This window comes from Notolabrus celidotus, chromosome 12 (genome assembly GCF_009762535.1).
Source record: "Notolabrus celidotus isolate fNotCel1 chromosome 12, fNotCel1.pri, whole genome shotgun sequence".
NCBI classification, from domain to species: Eukaryota; Metazoa; Chordata; class Actinopteri; order Labriformes; family Labridae; genus Notolabrus; species Notolabrus celidotus.
Window position 1 is genome coordinate 20,152,170 of NC_048283.1, and position 23,605 is coordinate 20,175,774.

The 23,605-nt window shown below is 39.6% G+C and overlaps 1 protein-coding gene across 1 annotated transcript; it reads left to right on the plus strand.

The window, feature by feature from the left end:
* Positions 1–38: 38 nt before the first annotated feature.
* On the plus strand, positions 39–12,101 carry smg9 (SMG9 nonsense mediated mRNA decay factor). Its single transcript, XM_034697586.1, has 13 exons — positions 39–562; positions 662–736; positions 2,571–2,805; positions 2,949–3,046; positions 3,197–3,309; positions 5,123–5,234; positions 5,336–5,431; positions 5,863–5,948; positions 9,089–9,195; positions 9,296–9,403; positions 9,511–9,636; positions 9,722–9,866; positions 11,523–12,101. Exons 1-13 carry the CDS (start codon positions 416–418, stop codon positions 11,599–11,601), a joined length of 1,527 nt encoding a protein of 508 aa, XP_034553477.1. The 5' UTR covers positions 39–415; the 3' UTR covers positions 11,602–12,101.
* The last annotated feature ends 11,504 nt before the right edge of the window (positions 12,102–23,605 follow it).

Below are 23,605 nucleotides of genomic sequence, written 5' to 3' on the forward strand. Positions count from 1 at the left end.
CACGGCTTCATATAGCAGCCGTACAAGATACGTTCGATTTGTTACAAACTGAATATTTGACGGGCGGAGTTTATCCAGCATGTTGATATCTGTGAACGTTTCCGACTTCTTTTTTTCACGGGTAACGCCGAGTGACAAAACAAGCGTTATGGCGGAAAGCGGTAGTCAACATGAACCATCGACAAGTTCCTCATGTTGACTGTTGAACCGTCACAACTATACATCATTTAAACTGAACAAGAGCAGTGCTATCAAAATTACAGGCTTAAATTCCCCTTTTTAGTTTCATACACTTTCCAGTCCAGGTTCTTTTGTCTATAGATAGCCTCTGCTAGGACTGGCTTCCTACTGTTAGCTAGCTTTCTGTTGACATCAGCCCTGCTCTGCTGTTGGAGTGTACCAGGTGAGAATCGACATGTCCGAGTCCGGTCACAGTCAGCCCGGTATGTACGGGCAGGGACGCAGGAGGAGGAGGCGCCGCGGGGAAAGAGATCCTGGACCACCGGGGCAAAATCTGTCCGGTCCCAGCCGGGATCGAGAATACCAACCGAGAGAACGAAGGGTAATACAAACACACACACTCTAATTTATATAGTGCAGGTTGTTTTGTCCGGTTTGACTTGTTTTTCAAAAGTTACTCAGTTTGTACTTGTCTACTTAGGATGGGAGCGAAGATCCACCTGGCCAGTTCATTCAAAAGACCCCTATCATTCTTGCCAAACCTCCTGGAGAAAGGGTATGTCAACTGCTTTGTACTAATTTAGTGATTCTTAGTGAAATGGAACACAATCAATAATCCACACAATAATAATGACATAGCAATTAGACTCTTACTTCTTGAACATTCACAATACCAAATACATGAGTTGCACCGGACCTGTCGCCAGACCTCAGTCTTAAAGGGGGCATATCAAATGCATGGGAGGGCACAATTATTATTAGCCTACAGAACGTATATTTTTAATAATCCTATACTCTATTCGCGCAGCACGTAATCATCAGGTTAAACATAACCAACAGCAATATGACCATGCAGGTATAGCCTACGACATCAGTCCTCATCACTTAAAGCAATACAGTACATAGAAGCAATGTTATGAATATCCATAAAACAATTGACTATACAACATATTAGATGTAACACCAGAAGCATCTCTCAAACATTGCATTTTAAAGCAGTCAACAGAGGGATATGCATTGCCACTAGACACACACACACACACGCACGCACGCACGCTCATACACATGCACAGTGACTTTGAACCTTGAACTTCGAGAGGAGGCTGCGCTGTCCTCTCTCCAGTCCTTCCTGTCAGTACAGCGGGAGGCGGCATTTCTCCGAGCTGAACCTCCTCATCAATGTATCCTTCCACTCGGACTTAAACATGTGATTGAGGTCCTTTTCAAAAGCAAGCTGAATCAGCTGGGCCTTGCGTCTGTGCAGCATACTGCGCCGATGCTCCGAGAAGATGCTTTTCAGCGTGGAAAATGAGTTTTCACACATTGCTTTGGAAGCTCCTAAAGTCAGGGCAAGGGTGTAGGCTGTGACAACAGTCGGCATAGCCTGGAGTGCACTGTTGAATGTGCTGAGAATGTTGGCTATAGTCCATTTTCCATCTTCGGGGGGAACTGTGGTGTCAGTCATTTTCTTCACCAGGAACTCACGAGCCACAGTATATTCAGATTCAGCCACATCAGTTCCAGCTAATACCAGGAGAGGGGTTATCTTTAATGGGTCCAGGAAATTATCCTCGGACTCTGGGTTCAAAGCAGCCAGTGCGCCAAGGAGCTTGCTACTGCGCTCTCCAAAACGCGCATCCATCTCTCCCTGCACAGCATTGATAACACTGTAAGATAATCTCTTGAACTCGGTGTTCTCGTCTATGTCACTTTGTGGCTGACCAGCTGCTTCCTCAACTGCAAAATTAGCTACTATGATGATATAAAATAAAAATAAAAATATATTTTTTAAGAGATCTGTGCCTCAAGTGGGGGGGCACAAGCATTTTGGGGGGCGGGCCAGGCCCCCATAGCGACGGGACTGAGTTGCACTAAGGAGGTGAAAAGCACTGGTTGCCTCTGTAAAGCTCCTCCAACTCTTAGTCAAGTCAGGTCAACTTTATTTATATAGCACATTTAAAAAAAAACCAGTGTTGGCCAAAGTGCTTTACAAGGTAAAAAGTAAAAAGTACATGAAGACAACAATAAACAACAACATATCAGGATATTACTGTCCCCTTCACGAGGAGAAGGCCAAAGAGAAGAGATGGGTCTTCAACAAAGATTTAAAACATTCCACAGTGGGGGCCGATCTTAGTTGGAGTGGCAAGCCATTCCAGAGCTTGGGGGCCGCTGCTGCAATGGCTCGGTCCCCCCGGGTTTAAGGCGACTTTTAGGCGCATCCAGAAGCAGCTGGTTTGTTGACCTCAGTGCTCAAGCTGGATTATGAACATGGAGAAGATCAGCCAAGTAGGATGGTGCTAATCCATTCAGTGCCTTGTAAGTCAAAAGTGCAATCTTAAAATCAACCCTGTGATGGACTGGGAGCTTCTGTTTTTATTGACTTCAAGGCCAAGACATCACAGACTGCACCTGTCAGCGGGGCCCCAGTCCTGGAGAAGCCTATCATGTTAATGAAAGCCAGAGATGATGCAGGGAAGCCGGGGACTCCTCCTGAAGCGGCGGCTCAGCCTTCTGGTGCTGGATCCTCCAAGATGGAGAAGGAAGGGCAGCGACCCACCCAGCCTGTATACCAGATCCAAAACAGAGGAATGGGGGCTTCTGCATCAAGCAGTGCAGTGGATCGTGAGTTGTTGGAGATTTCACAGAAGCTCCTTTATTTTTCTTCTCTAAATGTCAGTCACTGTTGATAAATACTTGGATGTCTTCATTAGGACTGAATAATGTGCAGAGAAAAGAAAAGTGATTCTCGAATCTTTTACTTCCAGCCATGGTTGGCCAGTCTAAACTCCTCCCACCAGAGAAGATGAAGCACAGCATCAAGCTCGTGGATGATCAGATGAACTGGTGTGATAGTGCCATGGAAGTGAGTGGATTTTTAGTGAACTTAGTTGAATATGAGGCCCTCATTTTAAGTGTTTTGAAAATGGTTTTGATATACTGTTCTGTATCTCATCTGTCCTGATCAATGTATAACATGTAAACTGTATTAACATTTTGTTGTGATGTGTTGCAGTATTTGCGGGATCAAACAGACATGCTGGTAGTTGGAGTCATTGGCTTGCAGGGATCTGGGAAATCTACAATCATGTCCCTGTTATCTGCAAACACTCCTGAGGAGGATCAGAGGTAGTGTTAGTCATAAAACCATTCCTAAAATCAAGCTTTTAAACAAGCTTTTTAAACTCATTTTATGTTATTTTATTTAACCAGGAAGTCCCATTGAGCAAAATCTCTTTTTCAAGACAGACCTGGCCAAGGTAGCAGCCTCAGAGAATTACAAACATAAAGAAACTACTCAGACAAAACATCATGTATACAACTGTCAACATATCTAAAAGATATTCAAATACACAGCAGGCTTTCAAGAAGAATAACCACATGCCTCCGTTACCACATTATTTATAATACTCTTAAATTTGCTCAGCGATATATTAATGTCAATTATTTTACCTCTGTTTGAAGATTATTCCATGTCCAAGGTGTCCTATTTCAGTTATTATGAAACTAATCAAATGTAAAATATTATTATGCAGTGTCAGATCAATAAAGGACAAGTTAACAGATGATAGTCCAGATAGAAGTTCTGATAGAAGATGCATTATTGTCCTGGAAAAGTGTCCCTGGTCAGTGATTCCATGTACAGCTGCATTTATGCCGTAATCAATCAATCAATCAATCAATCAATATTTATTTGTACAGCGCCAAATCACAACAAACGTTATCTCAAGATGCTTTTACAAACATAGCAGGTCTAGACCACTCTATGTTAAATTATTAACAAAGACCCAGCATTATCACAGGGTAAAACTCAGTCTGGTCTTAATCCACCATGAGCATTGCAACTCGCAGTATTCAGGAAGTTACAGCGGGGAGGAAAACTTCATTTTAACAGGCAGAAACCTCGAGCAGAACCAGACTCATGTTAGACAGCCACCTGCCTCCACCGAGTTGGGTTTGGTAATCAGTCTAGAAATAATGGTGTCTGCCAGCAGAGTTTTCCAACCCACACATCAGACTTAAGAAAACTGTTGTATTGCAAAGGTACCCACAAAAAATCCCACAGTAATCCTTATAATATGACTACAAAAGAAATATCTCTAAACTAGACATCCCCCCGTATCGAAATCACATTTGATTACACAACAAGTCTAATCAGCCACCTAGATACCTCTTAACAAACTTTTGCATAAATATGCACAATCTACAGAAGGCAGAATCTCGCATGTTTTACCTCGCAAAGGTTCCCTGAGTGGGATACTCTGCATATTCAAAGGGAATATGAAGTAACTTATTCTTCACTATTATGCATGCATGTACAGGAGAGGATTCGTATTAAGATAAGACTGATCAGAAAATAAAAACTCCTCAGTGTTGCTGTAAATTTTTGTAATATAAATCTGAATCTAATTAGCATTTCTTTTACCATTTTACAATTTACATCATTGACATTCATTTTTTCCATTGAAAGCTGTTATTAACAAGTTATGGTACTCTTTGTGAACACACAGTGACGATATAGGACAGTGATCTGCCTCTGTTAGGTCTGAGTGTTTCAATGAAATCATAGATGATTTTGTTTTGGCAAGATTTTAACCCCTTCAGAGTTTTAAATCAGCTTCGTGTGTGACACAGTACAATCTCTCTACATTCTAGGTACTCTTAAAATAAAGCTTTTTAATCAGAGAAATTTAGAACCATCAGCTGAAATGATTTTTTAGACAACACCTTTTCTCTCCATTTGTCGATTGTTTTTGATGTAATACTCGTTTTTCTGAAGTCACTCTAAATGTTGAAATCATTATCTCAGAAAATTAAGATTTTTTTTATTACCAGGTTTTTGGTTTTCTAAATAAGTATGACCATCACTCAGTTGAAGACATGCTACCTTGAAGACTGAGAATACGTTTTCTGTTCCAATCGTGCTTCTCTGTTTTTACAGGGGTTATGTATTCAGAGCCCAGAGCCCAGAGATCAAAGAAAGAGGAGGAAACCAAAGCACGGGCATTGATTTCTTCATCACACAGGAGAGAGTCATCTTTTTAGATACACAGGTGAGAGTGATGTTTTGTTGATACAGTGACACATTCTCTTTCTTCCTTGAAATTGAAAGAGGACTTGATTTGACTCTGAAGTGTCTGATTTGTTTCTTCAGCCAATGCTCAGCCCATCGATCCTGGACCACCTCATCAACAATGATCGCAAGTTGCCTCCAGAGTACAACCTCCCTCACACATATGTGGAGATGCAGGTCAGTGTTTGGCCTGCAGATGCCATTGACCTGCATTAGGTCTAGGGATTATATTTTTAGTTTATTTTTATTTAACCAGATAATACCGGTTGAGATCAAAACCTCTTTCACAAGGGTGACCTGGCCAAGAGGTCAGCAGCACACATCATTATAGATTGCATATAAGAACTGGATGTGGCTTCTGAAAAGTACATGCTGATTACCAGAAGCCAGCATTCTTATTGATGGCCAGCAGAGGGCAACACCACTATTCAAAAGTCTTAATGTTTGGACGATTAAGAGAAAGTCAAGTTTTCTTCAGCACAACATCATGTTCAAAATCAAAATTAAATCAGCATGACAGTTAACGTTTTTTTACCTCTTCTGTGTACATACACACACACCCACACCTGTGTAATTACTTTAATACTCTTTGTGAAATCTTCCCACAGTCTCTTCAGATCGCTGCCTTCCTGTTTACAGTGTGTCACGTGGTCATTGTGGTCCAAGACTGGTTCACCGACTTAAACCTCTACAGGTCAGTTCCTGCTTATCTGGTACATTTTCTGTGCTTCTCTTACTGCCCAGATTTTGGGCATACATGAAGCATGTATCTGCAGGAAGACTCTGACAATCACTCAAAGGTCCCTCCACCCACAGGAATGTTAAGCATTTCATCTCAAATCTTGAGAGGATATTTGTCTTCTGCTTTTTCATTAGCTCAATAATGTTACTCTTTCAGTTGGTCTTGTAAGACAACAAATGCGGTTAAAGCCAGACCTGTTGAGAGTGACTGGCTGTATAGCGGCCCAACATGTGGACACATTCAGCTTTACTGTTATCTGGTTGGGATTCCCACACAAGGAAAATATCTTTATAAATGAATTAACTCTAGCTTCATAAACTTTCCCTGAGAATAAAGATCTTAACTAAAAGCAAATACTCAACAATTAAATTCAACATGAAAACAATGAGGGAAGCACTTGGAATAAAATCATCCAATAAGTCACTGCACACAGCTTTTTTATATGTTGTCATTCATCTTCTCCTGTGGAGCCAAATGGAAAAAAAATACTTGTTGAACCAACCAACATTTATAGAATTTTACTAAAGGCCCCAGCTTCAGCTGCCCTATCTATTTCACTTCTTTATCCTACGATGCAAACAAGTGAACAGATCTGCTCTGTGACAGCATTGAAGTTCAGGTTGCTTTTAGTGTCCAGGTGGTGAATTACCAGGATTTATCTATTTTTTTTAAAACTCTATTGACACAAAGATGATCAAAAAATGTTGCCACAAAGCTGCTTCATCAGTTCATAAACTATTCCTCAATTGATATCATAATAATTCAATACATATATGATACATATTTAGTCAGTGTGCTGTAATATTTACAATAACAGAGCCTGTTATTTGTTTGGTCGTCCATACGTAGATGTTGGCCAGCATCACATACCTAAATCAGACATGTGAGCTGAAACATAATTTATCAAAGGAGCATTGGAGTTTCCAGTTGTACATACAGTATCTCACAAAAGTGAGTATACCCCTCGTATTTCTGCAAATATTTAATTATATCTTTTCATGGGACAACTCTGAAGAAATTACACTTTGATACAATGTAAAGTAGTCAGTGTACAGCTTGTATAACTGTGTAAATTTACTGTCCCCTCAAAGTTACTCAACACATAGCCATTAATGTCTAAACCACCGGCAACAAAAGTGAGTACACCCCTAAGTGGAAATGTCCAAATTGGGCCCAAAGTGTCAATATTTTGTGTGGCCACAATTATTTTCCAGCACTTTTGATTGTCCACCCGCCTCTTGAGGATTGACCACAAGTTCTCAATGGGATTAAGATCTGGGGAGTTTCCTGGCCAAGGGCCCAAAATCTTAATGTTTTGTTCCCCGAGCCATTTTGTTATGACTTTTGCTTTATGGCAAGGTGCTCCATCATGCTGGAAAAGGCATTCTTCATCACCAAACTGCCCTTGGATGGTTGGGAGAAGTTGCTCTCGGAGGACGTTCTGGTACCATTCTTTATTCATGGCTGTGTTTTTAGGCAAGATTGTGAGAGAGCCCACTCCCTTGACCGAAAAGCAACCCCACACATGAATGGTCTCAGGATGCTTCACTGTTGGCAAGAGACAGGACTGATGGTAGCGCTCACCTCGTCTTCTCCCAACAAGCCTTCCTCCAGATGCCCCAAACAATGGGAAAGGGGATTCATCAGAGAAAATGACTTTACCCCAGTCCTCAGCAGTCCAGTCCCTGTACCTTCTGCAGAATATCAGTCTGTCCCTGATGTTTTTACTGGAGAGAAGTGGCTTCTTTGCTGCCCTCCTTGACACCAGGCCTTCCTCCAAAAGTCTTCGCCTCACTGTGCATGCAGATGCACTCACACCTGCCTGCTGCCATTCCTGAGCAAGCTCTGCACTGGTGGTGGCCCGATCCCGCAGCTGTAACACCTTCAGGAGACGGTCCTGGCGCTTGCTGGACTTTCTTGGGCGCCCTGGAGCCTGTTTGGCAACAATTGAACGTCTCTCCTTGAAGTTCTTGATAATTCGATAGATGGTTGACTGAGGTGCAATCTTACTCGCTGCTATAAACTTCCCTGTTAGGCCCTTTTTGTGCAATGCAATGATGGCTGCACGTGTTTCCTTGCAGGTAACCATGGCTAACAGATGAGGAACAATAGTGTCATGCACCATCTTCCTTTTAAAGTGTCCAGTCACTCAATCATGACAGATTGATCGCCAGCCTTGTCCTCATCAACACCCACACCTGTGTTAATGTGTGTGACACCTGTGTGTCATTGAAATTATGTTAGCTGGTCCTTTTGTGGCAGGGCTGAAATGCAGTGGAAATGTGTTTTTGGTGATAAAGTTCATTTTCAAGGCAAAGAGGGACTTTGCAATTAATTGCAGTTGAGCTGATCACTCCTCATAACATTCTGGAGTATATGCAAATTGCCATTATAAAAACTGAAACAGCAGACTTTGTGAAAATTAATAGTTATGTGATTCTCAAAACTTTTGGCCATGACTGTACTCTATTTTGTGAGATACTGTACAGCCCCTTCTTGATCAGGAAAGTAACATGTAAATGGCACCTGGACTGTTCATGGCATCACCTGTCTGCCTCTCTCTTCCTGTGGGTGCATGATACAAAGAATGCGTTACTAACCACTGGAGCTCAGAGAAGACGCAGCACTATTTCATCTTTCAGAGCAAGATGTCTTTCATCATGGCCCTGCATTGAATAATAGAGTGCAGGAAAGTGTGTTTTTTGATGTCTGATTAGCCTTGAAAGGGTTTAAATCTATTTAACCCCACTTCAGGGATTTTTCTACTGTCTTGTTTGTGACTCCAACATTTCTCTATCAACACTGTTTTAACACAGATGTTTCAGTTCATGCGTAGAAATGTTGCGCCATAATGCTACTGATGGGTTATACAGTGAACCTTTAAACTAAGCATTTACAGTATGTCGGTGAAGACTCTCAATCCTACCTACTGGTTACTACAACATACACAAGTTACATCCCTCATTTTTACACTTGTAGAAGTCAGTACACACAGATATTCTTGTGTGTATTTTTCTATCATTCATAAATATAGCTTGATGAATGCAGTTTTTGATATAAAACTGAAACTTTATTTCTGGGTTTTTTAAAAGGTTTCTTCAGACAGCAGAAATGTTGAAACCTTCCACTCCATCTGCAAGCCATGACAGCACCGGCTCCTCAGGTGCTGACGATGGAGCGGAGTACTACCCTCATATAGGTGACTTTTTAAAAGCAGAGCCACACAGTGTTACAAGCTGAGCAGGGTTATTGAATCCATATTCACATTTTATTTTTCTTTGATTTCCTCCTTCATCCAGTGTTTCTCCAGAATAAGGCCAGACGGGATGATTTCTGCCCACGGAACCTGAAGAACATGCATATGGTGGTGGACAAATTAATGGCCCACTCTCATCTCAAATACAAAGGTTAGGAAGGAAAAATTGGAGTAATTTGTTTCAGAGATTTGATTAACAAAATAGATCCTCCTTCATCATGCCACACCTGAACTCATCCTGTGATGTGTTTTTCTTAGGTACCTTATCTATGTTAGACTGCAATATCTTTCCTGGTTTGAAGCAGGACTTCCTGATGGCTGAAGTCAACATGTTCCTCCTTCCTGTGCAGGAGAGTGATGGGGATGACAATCTGACTAAAGCAGGTCATTGAGAGTTTGTCTCCAAATAAAGCAAGACTCAATTGCCCTCCTGTATCAAACTGAAATTAAACCATTGTGTGATGTGCAGGGTCAGGAACGTACCCGCTCTTCTCTCTGCTCCCGGGCTACAGAGGACACCCTTCCTTCTCCACGATGGTTTCAAAGCTCCGCAGCCAAATACTGGCCATGCCTCGCTGTCAGCTGTCACACACCATCCTCACTGAGAAGAACTGGTAAACATCACCGTCTTATCTGACAAATATCTATTCATTCACAATGAGGGTGGTGGATGTTTGAGTTTGCTTTCATTGACATTTTGACAGTCTAAAGAATAGAAAGAGACAGGAAACAGGGATTGAGAGAGACAAAGTGTGACATGCAGCAGTGGTCCAGCGGAACAGTTGGAGTTGGATTGTTGTGGAGTTCATCCTCCTTACTTTTTATTTGATATTTTCAATTTTATTTTGATTGTGTATGCATCTTTAGGGATACATCGGCATGAGAGAAGGTCTTTACTATTGACTGTATAAAATATGGACGTAGTATCCGTGACGTCACCCATCTGTTCCTGAGAGCTGTTTTGAAGCAAATCGACGGCAGCAGCCATATTGTAAATGCGGAACTCAACCAGGCAGAGTGTGACGTAGTGTGAGCCTCTTGGTCAACAGCTATGTGTTCCCGACCGGGAGTCACGTCAGTCATGTCCTTATTTGGGCAAAAACTCAAAATCTTAATATCTTCTGAACCGTCACGTTAGAAAAAAATTCATACCCCCGTACAGTGTGTGCCATTAGAGAGATTAGCTTCGTAGGGCCAAGCCGTTTTTTTAACCTTTCGGTAAACATGTTTATTAATGCTGCCACGATCGTCTTTTTTGAATTGGTGTCTATGTGGTTTCCGGTGTTTCTGCAGCCAGCCTCAAGCGGATTCTCGATGAATTGCAGTTTATAACACTTCCGCATGGGCTTCATAGTTTGAGACCGGAGGTTGCCGCTTGGGCTTTACACCTCCCAGGACAAAGCCCCCTACCTTCACTGCATGTTTTTTTTCCTGCCTCCCTTCCTCCTTAAACCAAACCTATACTCTTGTCACAATTCAAGTACAAGCTAGAAAAAATAACTGAGTAATCCTGGTAGGGACAGTGTTACGCTAAGTGGCAACCTCCGGTCTCAAAATATGAAGCCCGATGCGGAAGTGTTATAAACTGCAATTTGTCAAGCATCCGCTTGAGGCTGGCTGCAGAAACAATGGAAACCACATAGACACCAATTCAAAAAAGACGATCTTTGCAGCATTAATAAACATGTTTACAGCCTGGTTCAAAAAACGGCTTGGCTCTACGAAGCTCATCTCTCTATCGGCACACACTGTACGGGATGAATTTTTTTCTAACGCGACGGTTCTGAAGATATATTGATTATAAGTTTTGCCCATTTAAGGACATGACTGACCTGACTGACAGGCGGGAACACATAGCTGTTGGCTAGGAGGCTCAAACTCCACCTCTAACGTCACACTAAGTTTGGTTGAGTTCAGCATTGCCAATATGGCTGCTGCCATCGATTGGCTTCAAAACAGCGTTCAGGAACAGATGGGTGAGGTCACGGATACTACGTCCTTTATTTATACAGTCTTAGTGTTAAGCGCATATCAAGGATGTATTTCCTGAAGTCTTTACAGCTAAGTCTCTTCTAGTTTTCAGTTTTGATGTTTGAGCATTTAGATCCAACAAAGAGTGTCATTGATCAGAGACTAAGATGCATATAAATTCAGGTTTGATAGCAGCCAGTGATCTAGCTTTAAATCTAGATGCCATGGAAGTAACTTTACTAATGAACATTACTAGTGATGCCATTTTCTGTTATGTATTGATTTGTTGTGTTTTGCAGGTTTCACTACGCAGCTCGTATCTGGGATGGGGTGAAAAAGTCCTCTGCACTCTCCGAATATAGCCGCCTGCTCAGCTAACACCTCAGTTGAACTGCTGATAATTCAAACAGCTGTGAAAGCTCTAGCGTCCCTTACTCTGGTCACATAAAGAGATTGTGGCCCTGAAAGAGGAGAGCAATGTATGCATCCTGCTCGAGGGACAGGAGGAACAGAAAGCCCGGTCAGTGGTTGTGAGTCAGATAAAATGCAAAACGACGTTGTCTTCTGCAGACTCTGGTGGGGTTGGACACTGTTGAACTGTTGGTGATTCTTGTCTTGAGTTGATGGCTCCTGCTCTTTCAGTCGAAAGAAACAAACAAAGCTGCACCCTTTATGTAAAGCAGAGAGGAGGAAAGAAAGCGAGTCATCTTCATGTTTAAGCAAGATATATATATTTTATTTGCAGGCTATTATTGTTGTGTATATGCAATGTTTTAACTGGAGTTTTGATCCCTTTGTTTACCGTGGTGAAAAATAGCCCTCTGTAAGTTAGCCTGTGTTTCTGTAAACTATCAATAAAATGAATAATTGTCAGTCACTCTGAAAAGTTCAGTGAAAATGTCTCATACGCAGCTCCTAAATATTTAAGGGTTTTCATTGCAAAGGTTTGTTGCACCCTTTTTGTACAGGACAAAGACTTTGTTCAAACCATTCTCCATACTGTATTACATTATTTCACAATGCCGAGCATGACGTTTACTAATTTAATCTCTAATATGTCTTAATAATGTAGTTCAAAGTTTTTTTCCCCTCTCCCTGAACTCCAGTTTCTTCCTTGTAAAAGTAAAGAATTTCGAAGTGTTACTTTTAAAGGGAAAGCTCCAGTTGAGTAAACCCTCATCCAAAAAGCAAACAGAAAGAAACTGCAAGCTCACAAAGTTCTGACTTGTTTTTGTTTACAGGCAAATGAATCTAGAGTGTGCCCTTAGCATTTTCATAGTGGATTTTACAGGCAAATTTAGTTCCTTGAATCGTTACAGGGTGACCTTTGTTCATTAAGGAAACATGAATCCTTGGTAGTGTGCTCCTCACCAAAGTAAACTTTGTACAGAACATTTAGAGCTGCTTTTCTTTGGTTCATTACATTGATAACATCTCTAATTGTCCCTTGATGCCAAATGACAGGCAAGTCTTTTACTATGGACTTGCAGGTCAGATTCAACAGTGCACTGTCACAATAGTGTGCACAACAAAAAAACTAGAATTACAAAATCTCATGAGTTTTAAAAACATGGGTCGCACTATTAGACAGCCTTTGTGGTTTTGGTAAAGATGTGTTTCACATTTTGCACTCCTTTCTTTGCTAATTTATTAGATTGAGGGTAGTAACACCTGCAGAAATGTTGAAAACTTCCACTCTATTTGCCATCCATGACAGCACCAACTCCTCAGGTATACTGATGATTTTGTTCATTCTTTGGATTTTTGATAGCAGACTTAGATAAAACACAAATATTGGGAGTAGTTTGCATGGGATTTGAAGTCATTTGATTAACAAAATAGTCCCTCCTTCATCATGCCACACGTGGACTCATCCTTTTATGTTCTACTTGCTAGACAGCATTTTCTTTCTAGATCAGATTCTATATTCAACTTTATTGTCATTGTGCATGTCACAAGTATGAAGCTATGAAATATCAAATCAAATCAAATCAACCTTATTTATATAGCACTTTACACACAACATGGTTGATCCAAAGTGCCTTACAATAGACAATGAGGAAAACAAAGAGAACATGAAATAAAAACAACACAAACAAAAGAAGAGAGAGGGAAAGAAGAGTGGTATGAGAGCAATATAATTAAAAATGAAATTTACAGTAATAATGACAACAGTAATGACAAGAAAGACAAATAACAGTGCAGTGAATCATCTGAAGCAAATATAGATTTAATCCAACTAGAAGTGCTTAAGCAGTAAATAAATAATATATACAGTATATACAGAGGTATGAATGATATATTTATATGTAAGTATAATATGTACCTACATGAGAGACTATTCCTACAGGTATTGTGCAGGCTATGCACAGGATATTACTGATTATTTATACATATAGCTATACAGTATGTAGAGTAGTGCAATTGTGATTACAGTATTTTTTACAGTATGCACATTTTACATCGATGTGTGTGGTATGAAGGTACAGGATAAGTGTAGTTAATGGTGCAGTGGTGGTACAGTCCAGAGTTGGTTGGTGAGGGGATGGAGGTTGGTGTGCTGGATTTAACTTGGAGCAAGTCGTACAGAGGTTTTGCAATGCGCGAGAAGTCCTGCACAAATGTCAGATAATAACTCAGGAATCCCAAAAGTTGTCTGACCTCTCCAACTGTCTGTGGTCTTTTATGTTTGAGCGCCTGCACTGCCTCAATGTCTTTGGGGTCGACTTTCACTCCATCCTCCTACACTAGACGGCCGACGTAGCGGACCTCTTTGCGAAACAGCTCGCACTTCTCAGGCTTCAGTTTCACTCCGTGATGTTGTAAAGTTTGGAGGACTTTCCGCAGCACATGGACATGTTCATCAAATGACTTTGAGAAACAGATCACATCATCGAGGTAAGGAATGCAGCACTCATCGCAAAGCGAGTCCAACATTTCCTCCATGCTCCGTTGGAAGACATTCGACAGTCCAAAGGGAATCCTCACCCATTCGTAGAGACCCCGGGGGGTGTTGAATGCCGTCAGGTACCTTCCGCGATGAAACCCTGATGGTATGCTTTACCCTGGTCGAGGATCGAGAACCAGCTGTAACCTCCGAGGGAGTCTGTGAGGTCTTGGATCCGGGGGAGCGGATGTCTGTCTGGGACTGTTTTGTTGTTTAGAAGGCGATAATCAATACACAAACGCAAAGATCCGTCCTTCTTTCTCACACAGATGATCGGGGCTGCATAGGGAGACTGAGACTTGACAACCCATCCTTTAACTATCAGTTCTTGGATGTACTCTTTTACCTCTTGGTAAAGGGGTTTTGGGATGGAGGCATAGGCCCTCTGAACAGGTGTATCATCTTTGAGTCTGATCTCCATTTGTAGAGAAGGGATACAGCCTATGTCAGCACTGTCCCGAGAGAACGCCTCACACTCTTCCATTAGCACATTCTCAACTGACTTTTGCAGGTCTGGACTCAGGTGACGAAGGTCAACTGGAGGCAACCAGGACTCAGCATGGGGGTTGCAGGGAGGAGGTGTTTTGTTTACCTCCGCTGCGGCCACTGTTGTCTGTGTGGTAGGGTGACCCAGCCGTGAGGCGATCGTCCAGCGGAGCAGTGACCAGAAATGAGGCTTCGAACTCAGTATCAAAGTTTACACACAAAGTTTATTCATGCAGCATGAGAGAGAAGTTACAGCATACTCAAGAGCATCTGAAGTTCTCCGCTGAATGACAGAGATGCTCAATACTTTATAGTTCTTCAAACATAAGGGAGGAAAAAGGGAGGGGGAAAAACATGTGTACGTGTGACCTTTAATACAGTTGTTTATACGTAAGGAAAAAGAAAAGAAAGGGGGAAAAAAAGGGGGGGAACAGGTGTGGGTGAATTGCAATCAAGGGTGAGACAAAGGTCATGTCGGGTAAATACAATACTCAGGAAGCAACAGGGACATTTACCTTAGTCTAGTGATTTTCAAAAAGCGCACGTCTGCACATATTCCTATTCATCTTATGACATTCGGTTATCAAAAGCACATATCAACAATTCTTAAAAGCGTACATCAGCTCTTTTATCTACCAACACATTTAGCACAGTTACCAAAAATTCTCTTTGCTTAGCTTTTAAATGTAATATAAAGCTAGGATTGGTTCTTTGATCTTTGCAATACAACATATAAATATATGAACTTTTCCACCTCTAAGCTGAACCTACATTGAATCTTGCAGAAACTGGGGCTCTGACCTCAGTCTCACCTTTATTCAGAGATCTGCACAGATCTCTGGCCTTATGCCTTACTATTTGCTGGTTTCTTCAATAAAACATATAAAATGGAAAACATATGAATATAATTGTTAAAATAAGAATACATGAGCATAATAAGAAAAACATGATTATATTTAAAGAAAATGCATGATTATAATAGAGGATATTAATCAAGATTCCACACAGATAAGAGGTGACATAGTCCATACAGCTCTCTTTATCTTCCTCACCAAACTGTACCGTGTCTGTATATTCAGCAGCAAGGCTCTTTGCTAACTCGGAGAGGTCTTGGCTAGAGTGTAAACAAGCGTCCTCTTATGCCCCATACCAGTTCCTTCTGTGTTGCCGACATATTGCTTATGTGTTTTTGTTTTGTCCTTTTGGAGTGACAAGCCTGTGCTTTACTTCCCTTACAGCAGTGCAGTTCCACTTTTAGACAAAGATCCTTTTTCACCTCGATCTTCCTCTTTGGACACCCACTAGCTGGTCTGACTGAAGCAGCAGTCTGGTCGCTGTCGTGGTTCTGGTATCACTGGATCTTCCCTCAACAGTTGAAGAGGAGAGATCCCGGACGAGCCCCCACAGTTTGTTACAGGTCCCGGGCACGGTGACAACAATAACAAAAAGAACGGATCTGTAGAATAAAAGCAAAGTCTCAGAGCAAGAAGAACAGAAGCACTCGTATCTTTCTCCAGATTCGGTCTCTTTAATTTCTTTAACCTATTCACATTTCACATTCAGTGCATTTTCTTGTCCTGTTAATATAAACTCTAAAAAACCTAAATAAGTTCCCTTTGTCATAATAAGCATGTTTAAATACTCAAAACTGTTGCCTAAAACACTTTTAAGGGGACTTACAAACTCGACTTACAAATCACATATGGCACCTTTAATCTTTCATTGACTTCAATGAATATAGTGCAAAAACTCAGGATTACTCATCCATACTCTTATACAAGTGCTGTAACTTAATCATATATGGACATTGCAACAAGACTGTGAATTAATTAGCTTAATATGACTGTCTTAACCAAATACATCAAACAAATATACATTCTGTAATCATCAAACACATTAAGTCACATCAGGAGCCTTGCAAAATAAACTGGAGCACATTACTAAGTGTAAACAAACTAACACACATAGTACTGTGAGAATATACAGTGTTTAGCGTGAGCTGGCAAACTCTCGCGATAACGAGATTGAGGGTATTAACACCTGCAGAAATGTTGAAAACTTCTACTCTGACAGCACCAACTCCTCAGGTACTGATGATTTTGTTCACACTTTTGGATTTTTGATAGCAGTCCCTCCTTCATCATGCCACACTTGGACTCATCCTGTGATGTTGTACTTGCTATACTGCATTTTCTTTTTAGATTCAGATTCTAGATTCAACTTTATTGTCATTGTGCATGTCACAAGTACGAAATAATGAAATATCAAATCAACCTTATTTATATAGCACTTTACACACAACATGGTTGATCCAAAGCGCCTTACAACAGACAATGAGGAAAACAAAGAGAAAATGAAATAAAAACAACACAAATAGAGGAAGAGAGAAGGAAGAAGAGTGGTATGAGAGCAATATGATTAAAAATGAAATTCACAGTAATAATAACAAAAGTAATGACAAGAAATACAATTAACAGTGCACACTGGAAAAAATGCCCCTCCAAAAACAAGGAAATAAGAAAAAAATCTGCCAATAGAACAAGTGAAAATTTGCTTGGCAAGATTTCTTAAAATAAGACGTCATATTTAGAAAACTGTGATCTTAAAATTAGCAGGGAAAACTTATTTAAAGCAGTATTTAAGTATTTTAAAGCTTAGTCTCAGAATAAGCCAGGAATGATAACAATTAGTATTTTTCAGTCAAAAAAAGATTTCTGCACGAATACATTTCATGTCAACTTCTTCATTTGAGATATATTCACCTTAATTTGAGTTGTATTGTAACGACACTTCTCTAGGTTTAAGACCATCTTGAACTTGAAATAAGATAACAAAGTTTAATTTGAGCATTTTGAGATATAATGTCTTCTCGTAGTGAGCTGGATATACTAATATTCAGTCATGTTGTTTTTTAGGATAATCCAGCTATGCTGAAAAGTAGGTGTTTCATTGTGTGCATGTAGTTTGAGGATGTATATGTTTGTCTGATTTAGAAGAAACAGTGCCTGAAAACTGTAACCCACCCTTAAAAATACAACTTTTCTTTCTTTCTTTCTTTTATCAATGGAGCTGTTTTCTGATAAATTCTACAATACAATGCATTTACTAAAATCAAGTAAAGGGTTTGTCTTAAATCAAGATTATCCGTCTTCTACAAATAAGATCTCAGCTTGAAAAATGTATGAAATGTAAAATAAACCTTGTTTCTTCCAAATTACAACTCCGCTGCATGAGCACGGATACATGCCGAGCAGCTGGTTGCTTTCACTGATTCTTGGTTGTTGTAGTTTTTATTACACTATGACACAAACATTGTCTACGTTGTACAACGGAATACGATAAATACTGTGTTGATGGTAGAGGCTGCTATTTAGTGAGGGACCATCAGTATTAGATAATCTCATTCATACACATTCTCACACCGCTGAACAACAGCGGGATCAATTTGTCAATTTGTGTCTTGCTCAAGGACACTTTGGCATGTGACTGCCAGAGCTTGTATCGAACCTCCAACCTTCCGATTGATAGACGGACGACTCTAACCACTGAGCCACAGATGCCCAAGAATGTCGTCTGCAAAATACCAGAAGGAACAGTGGATGCCAATTTCTCTACAAGTGAAACAGAAGCACCTGCTGAAAATAAATCAAACCTTTTAAGTTAATGGACAACAACACCAATGACATGATGACCCTGAGTCAAGCTGACCATTCTGCCTCCATTTCATTAATTCACATTTGACGAACAACAAATTTCTTAGGTCTGCTTTAATGAAAGATTTCTTGTCTTAAAATTATCAAACTAAAAATTGTGCCTAAGGGAGAGAGAGAGAGAGAGAGAGAGAGAGAGAGAGAGAGAGAGAGAGAGAGAGAGAGAGAGAGAGAGAGAGAGAGAGAGAGTAATCACAACATAAAATAAAGGAGTGGTCTGAGGGTGAGGACAACTCCCTCTCAGGAGGGTTACTTGTAGATAAGACTGATCGAACTAAAACTCACTCTCATCACAACATCACAAAATGATTCTTCTCACCTTGGTCTTTGGGTTTATGCTTCTGCCTGAAGGTACGTTTTCTGTTCTGTTATCTGCTACTGAACAGCCTTTAAAGAAAAGAGGGTTTGTGTGGTTATTTGGTTGTTAGTTAAATGGTTTCTTGTCAGTTTATTGTTGGTTAATTTTTGTTGGTGTAATTACAAATTATAGAATTTCCAGAGTTCAAGTGTTAATGTAACTTTGTCTCTTTCTCTTGGAGAAGATGAGTGCATTATTTAATCTGAGTTGTGTGTTTTTACAGCCTACACTCTGAAGTGTCACAATTGTGGTGAGGAAAAAATGAACTGAGAATGATTATCAAATGAAGAGGAAGAAGATGAACTGATAGTGCAGTTCTCAAATGTAACAAACTGTAGCATTCACGTGTACTGTTAATTCAAAACCAAATACAAACAAATGTTAGATATGATCTGCTGATATTATGGTGCTTTGGTAGCCACAAAAAATAAATAAAAAATAAATGACATTGTAACATTGTAACATTTGAAACTGCTTATAGGATGCTGCTAAAGGCCTCCAACATTAATACTCTTTTATTTAACTTGTTCACCAGCCACTCTCAGCAAATCCAATCCCAATGGGAAGAAGTGTTTCACCTGCAATGGATTGAAGTGCACTGAAACTCTCAACTGTGAAGGAAATGAGGATCACTGCATCTCAAGTAAAAGTCTTGATATCTCTGCTCATGGTGCGAAGGGTTTCTCTAAGAAGTGTGATGAATTAAAGGTGACACTAACATTGTTTTCATCCTCTCAGTTAAAGTAGGATCTGAATCAATCATCATGAAGGGCTGTGCCTCCGAGCAGATTTGCGCAAATCGGTCAGAGATTGGTGGATACGTCCAAGCAGAGATCAACTGCTGTCGGGGCAACCTCTGCAACAGCGCCAGCAGCTCAGGAGCCATTCTCCCCCTGTTGCTGGCACCACTGCTCGCTTCTGTCATTATTTCTTAAAATGAAAGAAGAGGCAACACTGCTCACTTTTCTCCTCTCACCGCAGCACTTCCTGATCCTTTCCACTGATGAAGAATGCAGCAAGTGAAGCAGGAAGTGTATAATAGCATTTAGTAAGTTTGGATTTTTATCTGTTCGCTGACTCATTTGTCATTTGTTTTTTTGTAGTTGTAAACAAGTTTTCTAGTTTTCATTGAATATTTGACAACAATATATCTTCCTGTTGTCCTTTATATCTGAGTGTTGCTTTAAATACAACTCCTACATTCATACCTGTTTAATAGAACCATTTAAGTTGTCATGGTAAATAGCATATCATCTCTTCTTGATTTTAACTGTGGTGTATCTCAAGGATCAACTCTTGGCCCACTGTTGGTCTCCATTGATATGCTCCCTCTCAACTAAATTATTCAGAACCATTGCAACTCTCATCATTTATTTGCAGCTGACAGCTATATGTTCCCCTTCAATCCAATAACTCCAACTGTTTGGATTTTTAATCTGTTAAATAAAGTCAAATGTTAGATTCGATTTCACAGTAGTTTATAAAGCTTTTTGAAAACAAATCTGAAGTCACAATTTGTTGTTAAACTCATTCCTCAAGCATCCTCCACAGTTAGCTCAGCTCACTTGATGATGACTTCCATTTAAAAGCTAAATAAAGGAGTGACAAATATTATTTTTGATGCTTACATAAAACTTGTAAACTGTATAAAAACATGGACCGCACAACAGCCACTGAGGTCAAGTCAAAACTTTTAGAGCTCCCCTTGGAGACTGACTGTAGTAAAAGGTCATAAAGCCGGCCTCCTCCATTGTAACACATTGAACATGAGCCAAACATTTAGATACACTTCAAATACATTTTTCTCAAACATGCTTTCTGTTTTTGATGGTTTAGGTGCAGGTGTTCATTTTTCTCTGGACATTAGTTTTAATCCGTTTTTGCTGGTAAAATAAGTGTGTTAATATGAATGACAGTCCTGTTGAATAATGCAGCATTCTGTAGTTTGAGATTGGCAGAGGAGAGGAGTGTCATCTGTCAGATAAATGTACATTTTGGTTTGCTGAAAAGACATGATCTCAACCATTAATTTACAGTGGATAGTAAACAATGTGGTCCAATCCATTTTTCCCCATCTTAAACAAATTTACATGAAAGGATTTTTTCTGACCCCCCATACATTTGCAAAAATGAATCGTCCTTTTATCTGTGCCCAATTAGATTACTGCACTTTATTCCAGGGGCAGCTCCCTCTACCATCTCTGGTTGGTTGGTTCAAAATGTTGGAAAGATGGCTTTAATGTTTGTTATAAGGCTTAAATGTGTGTGTATAATAGATATATATAAGCTTTTGAATTATTGTGTGGCACATTGTAACCATGTTCAGAATACATGCTATATAAATAAAGTTTTGTGGTGGAAATCTGAAAATAAAAATTTGGAAACCAAAACATGTCTTTCGTTATAATTGTCTAATTGTCTAAAAATGCCTAATCTATTTGAAATGTGTATCAATAAACTATTAAGGATGTTAATATTTCATGTATGTTATGTTGGTTAATTTACAGTAGATATAATATATAAGACAAATGTACATAAGAATCATGATAACCAAACTGCTTCAGTCTGCTTCACAGACACTGCCAGAAGGCCACTCTGATTCCAGAGTTTTACAGTTTTGAAATGTGCCAAAGATGAAGCACTTCAGACCTTTGTCTTTACATCCATCACTATAAACTCTGTAAATAAACAGATGATAGGCAGTGATGTGCTAGTTTGCCATGAATGCTTGTGTGTATGAAGCAGAGTATCATGAATACATTAATATATGATTCCTCCTGTGACAAGATAGATGACTTTCAATTTCTTACCTAAAAAGTGCATTGAGAGCTCACAACCACAACCAGTCCCATCTGTGGATTTGAGGTGAACACATGAAAGATACTTAATGCTAGGGTTGGTAGTCACGGAAAACTAGCATGAATTTGAATGTAGCATTTCCTCAGGACTTCGTCTAACCCCACACACATTATGTATTGATTGCCATCAGCACATAAAGATCATTTTAACCAGTATAACAAAAAGTGTATCTAAATCTGATTATCAACCCCAGCTTTAAGTAGCAAAATAGGACCACTTTCAGATCCGTTGAAGCACTTTATATTGGGGTACTGATCTGAGGTACAATTTAAAACTATAAAGCGGTGACAGTTAAACTTTTCAACTTTATTTAACAAGGAAAAAACATGACCAGAAGTTATTAAAATTGTCTGATGTGAAGGCATAGAAACTGAATAATGTTTAAATGTCTTATGAATGAGAAAGATTTAATAATGCATTTCACTTAATGTGGATGATTCAGCAGTAAAATGTTTTACAGTGTGCTTTCTTCTTCTATGTTTCCTGTCAGTATTTACTTCAACATAGTTGTTAGAAGTTGTAAGACCCTCATTAAAAGTTGTTGGCTGTTGTAGATCACCCCTTTACAGTTCAGCCTCTTCCAACTGTATTTATCTCAGTAATGTAAATGTGTGAAAACAGAGGAGAAATCCTGTGCCCCCATCTAGTGGATAACATAGTTATCTCTAAGATCTCTTGACAACCATTTAGAGTGTTTTGTAGCCTAAAGATTCTCACTTTGTCAAACTGAAGGAAGGCTATGAATACCTTTACAAATGAGGATTCATTTCTTGGAATTATTTGATTGCAATAAAAAACAAGATTTTAAAAACCTGATGAGATTAAATGTTTGCATTTTGTGAGGATGTCCGATTAAATATTTTCAACCTTTTTTTTCAGAGCCTTTTGGTAACACTACTGGTGATTATTTAAAGCTCCCGTGAGTCATTACCTGATCATGAAACAGACTGATATCAACACATCACTAATGCCTTTCTATGAGCTACTGAAGCAAAGCAGATCCTCAGAGAGATATTTTAATAATAATATCTCAGCTACCTTTTAAATGCTTAAAGGTGCTTGTATGGTGTAGGTGTCAGAAAACCTCACTACTGAATAGGTCTTTTGATTCTGATTATTTGGGTCTCGATTCAATGTAGATTTGATTGATTAGATCTTGATGGATATGCTTCGATATTGATTCAATAATAAGTAGATGACAATAATACCCAGATCATTCATTACAATATACTACAGTAATATTTGTTAAATAATTTGTGCATTATTTGTATAGGTTAAGAAAAAAACTGACTCCAAAATGAATTTTACAATTGAATCATTTGAAGTTTACAATAAAACAATAAATTACGACATGCTCTAAAGTGCACACTTACTGTACATAGAGGTCTGTCATCGCACTAAGTGCCGCTCTCTCCGCTGACTTTAACCACTCTTAACCACTGCAATGACTGCTTCCTTCTTCTTGGCCTCTGATTTTGGAATAGTGACTTCTGTCATGTATTTCTGTGTTGGTATGTTGTAGTGTGGTTGCAGAGTCAGAGGGCCATCTTCTTAAAGCTTTGTTCTCGATGGCACTTTAAGGACAATGACCCTTAGAGGTGAAGATAACCTAAGACACAGTTATCGTCTGTGTGAGCAGAGCTTGACTTCAGTTTGAAGACAGATTAGTTGTAAAGCTGCACTGGATGTGGTATCATTGTTGCAGTATTTTAATACGGCCTCACAGAGCTTACACACAACATTAATTCTATCGACTTCTTCTGTTCCAGTTTTACATCTAAATCAAAAATGTGTCCAAACATCAGCTTTTGTGTTGTAGGCGCTGACTTTAAGTCAGCTTTTGGATGACTGACCAAAATGATTAGTCAAGAGAGGTCTCTTTACAAGGTGATTCACTCTCTCTCCAGTATCCTGCTCTTTCCACTGTGCTCTCCTCTCAAAAGACCAAAATGAAACTTTTAAAACTTTGCAGCAAAAACGTATCCTATATGTTCAAAAGATAAGACATAGTGTTTTGTACAC

Coding starts and splice junctions, on each gene's coding strand:
- smg9 (XM_034697586.1), top strand. CDS start 416: ATGTCCGAGTCCGGTCACAGTCAGCCCGGTATGTACGGGCAGGGACGC. Junction 5,235..5,335: donor TCATCTTTTTAGATACACAG/GTGAGAGTGATG, acceptor TTGTTTCTTCAG/CCAATGCTCAGCCCATCGAT. Junction 9,637..9,721: donor TGACAATCTGACTAAAGCAG/GTCATTGAGAGT, acceptor TGTGATGTGCAG/GGTCAGGAACGTACCCGCTC.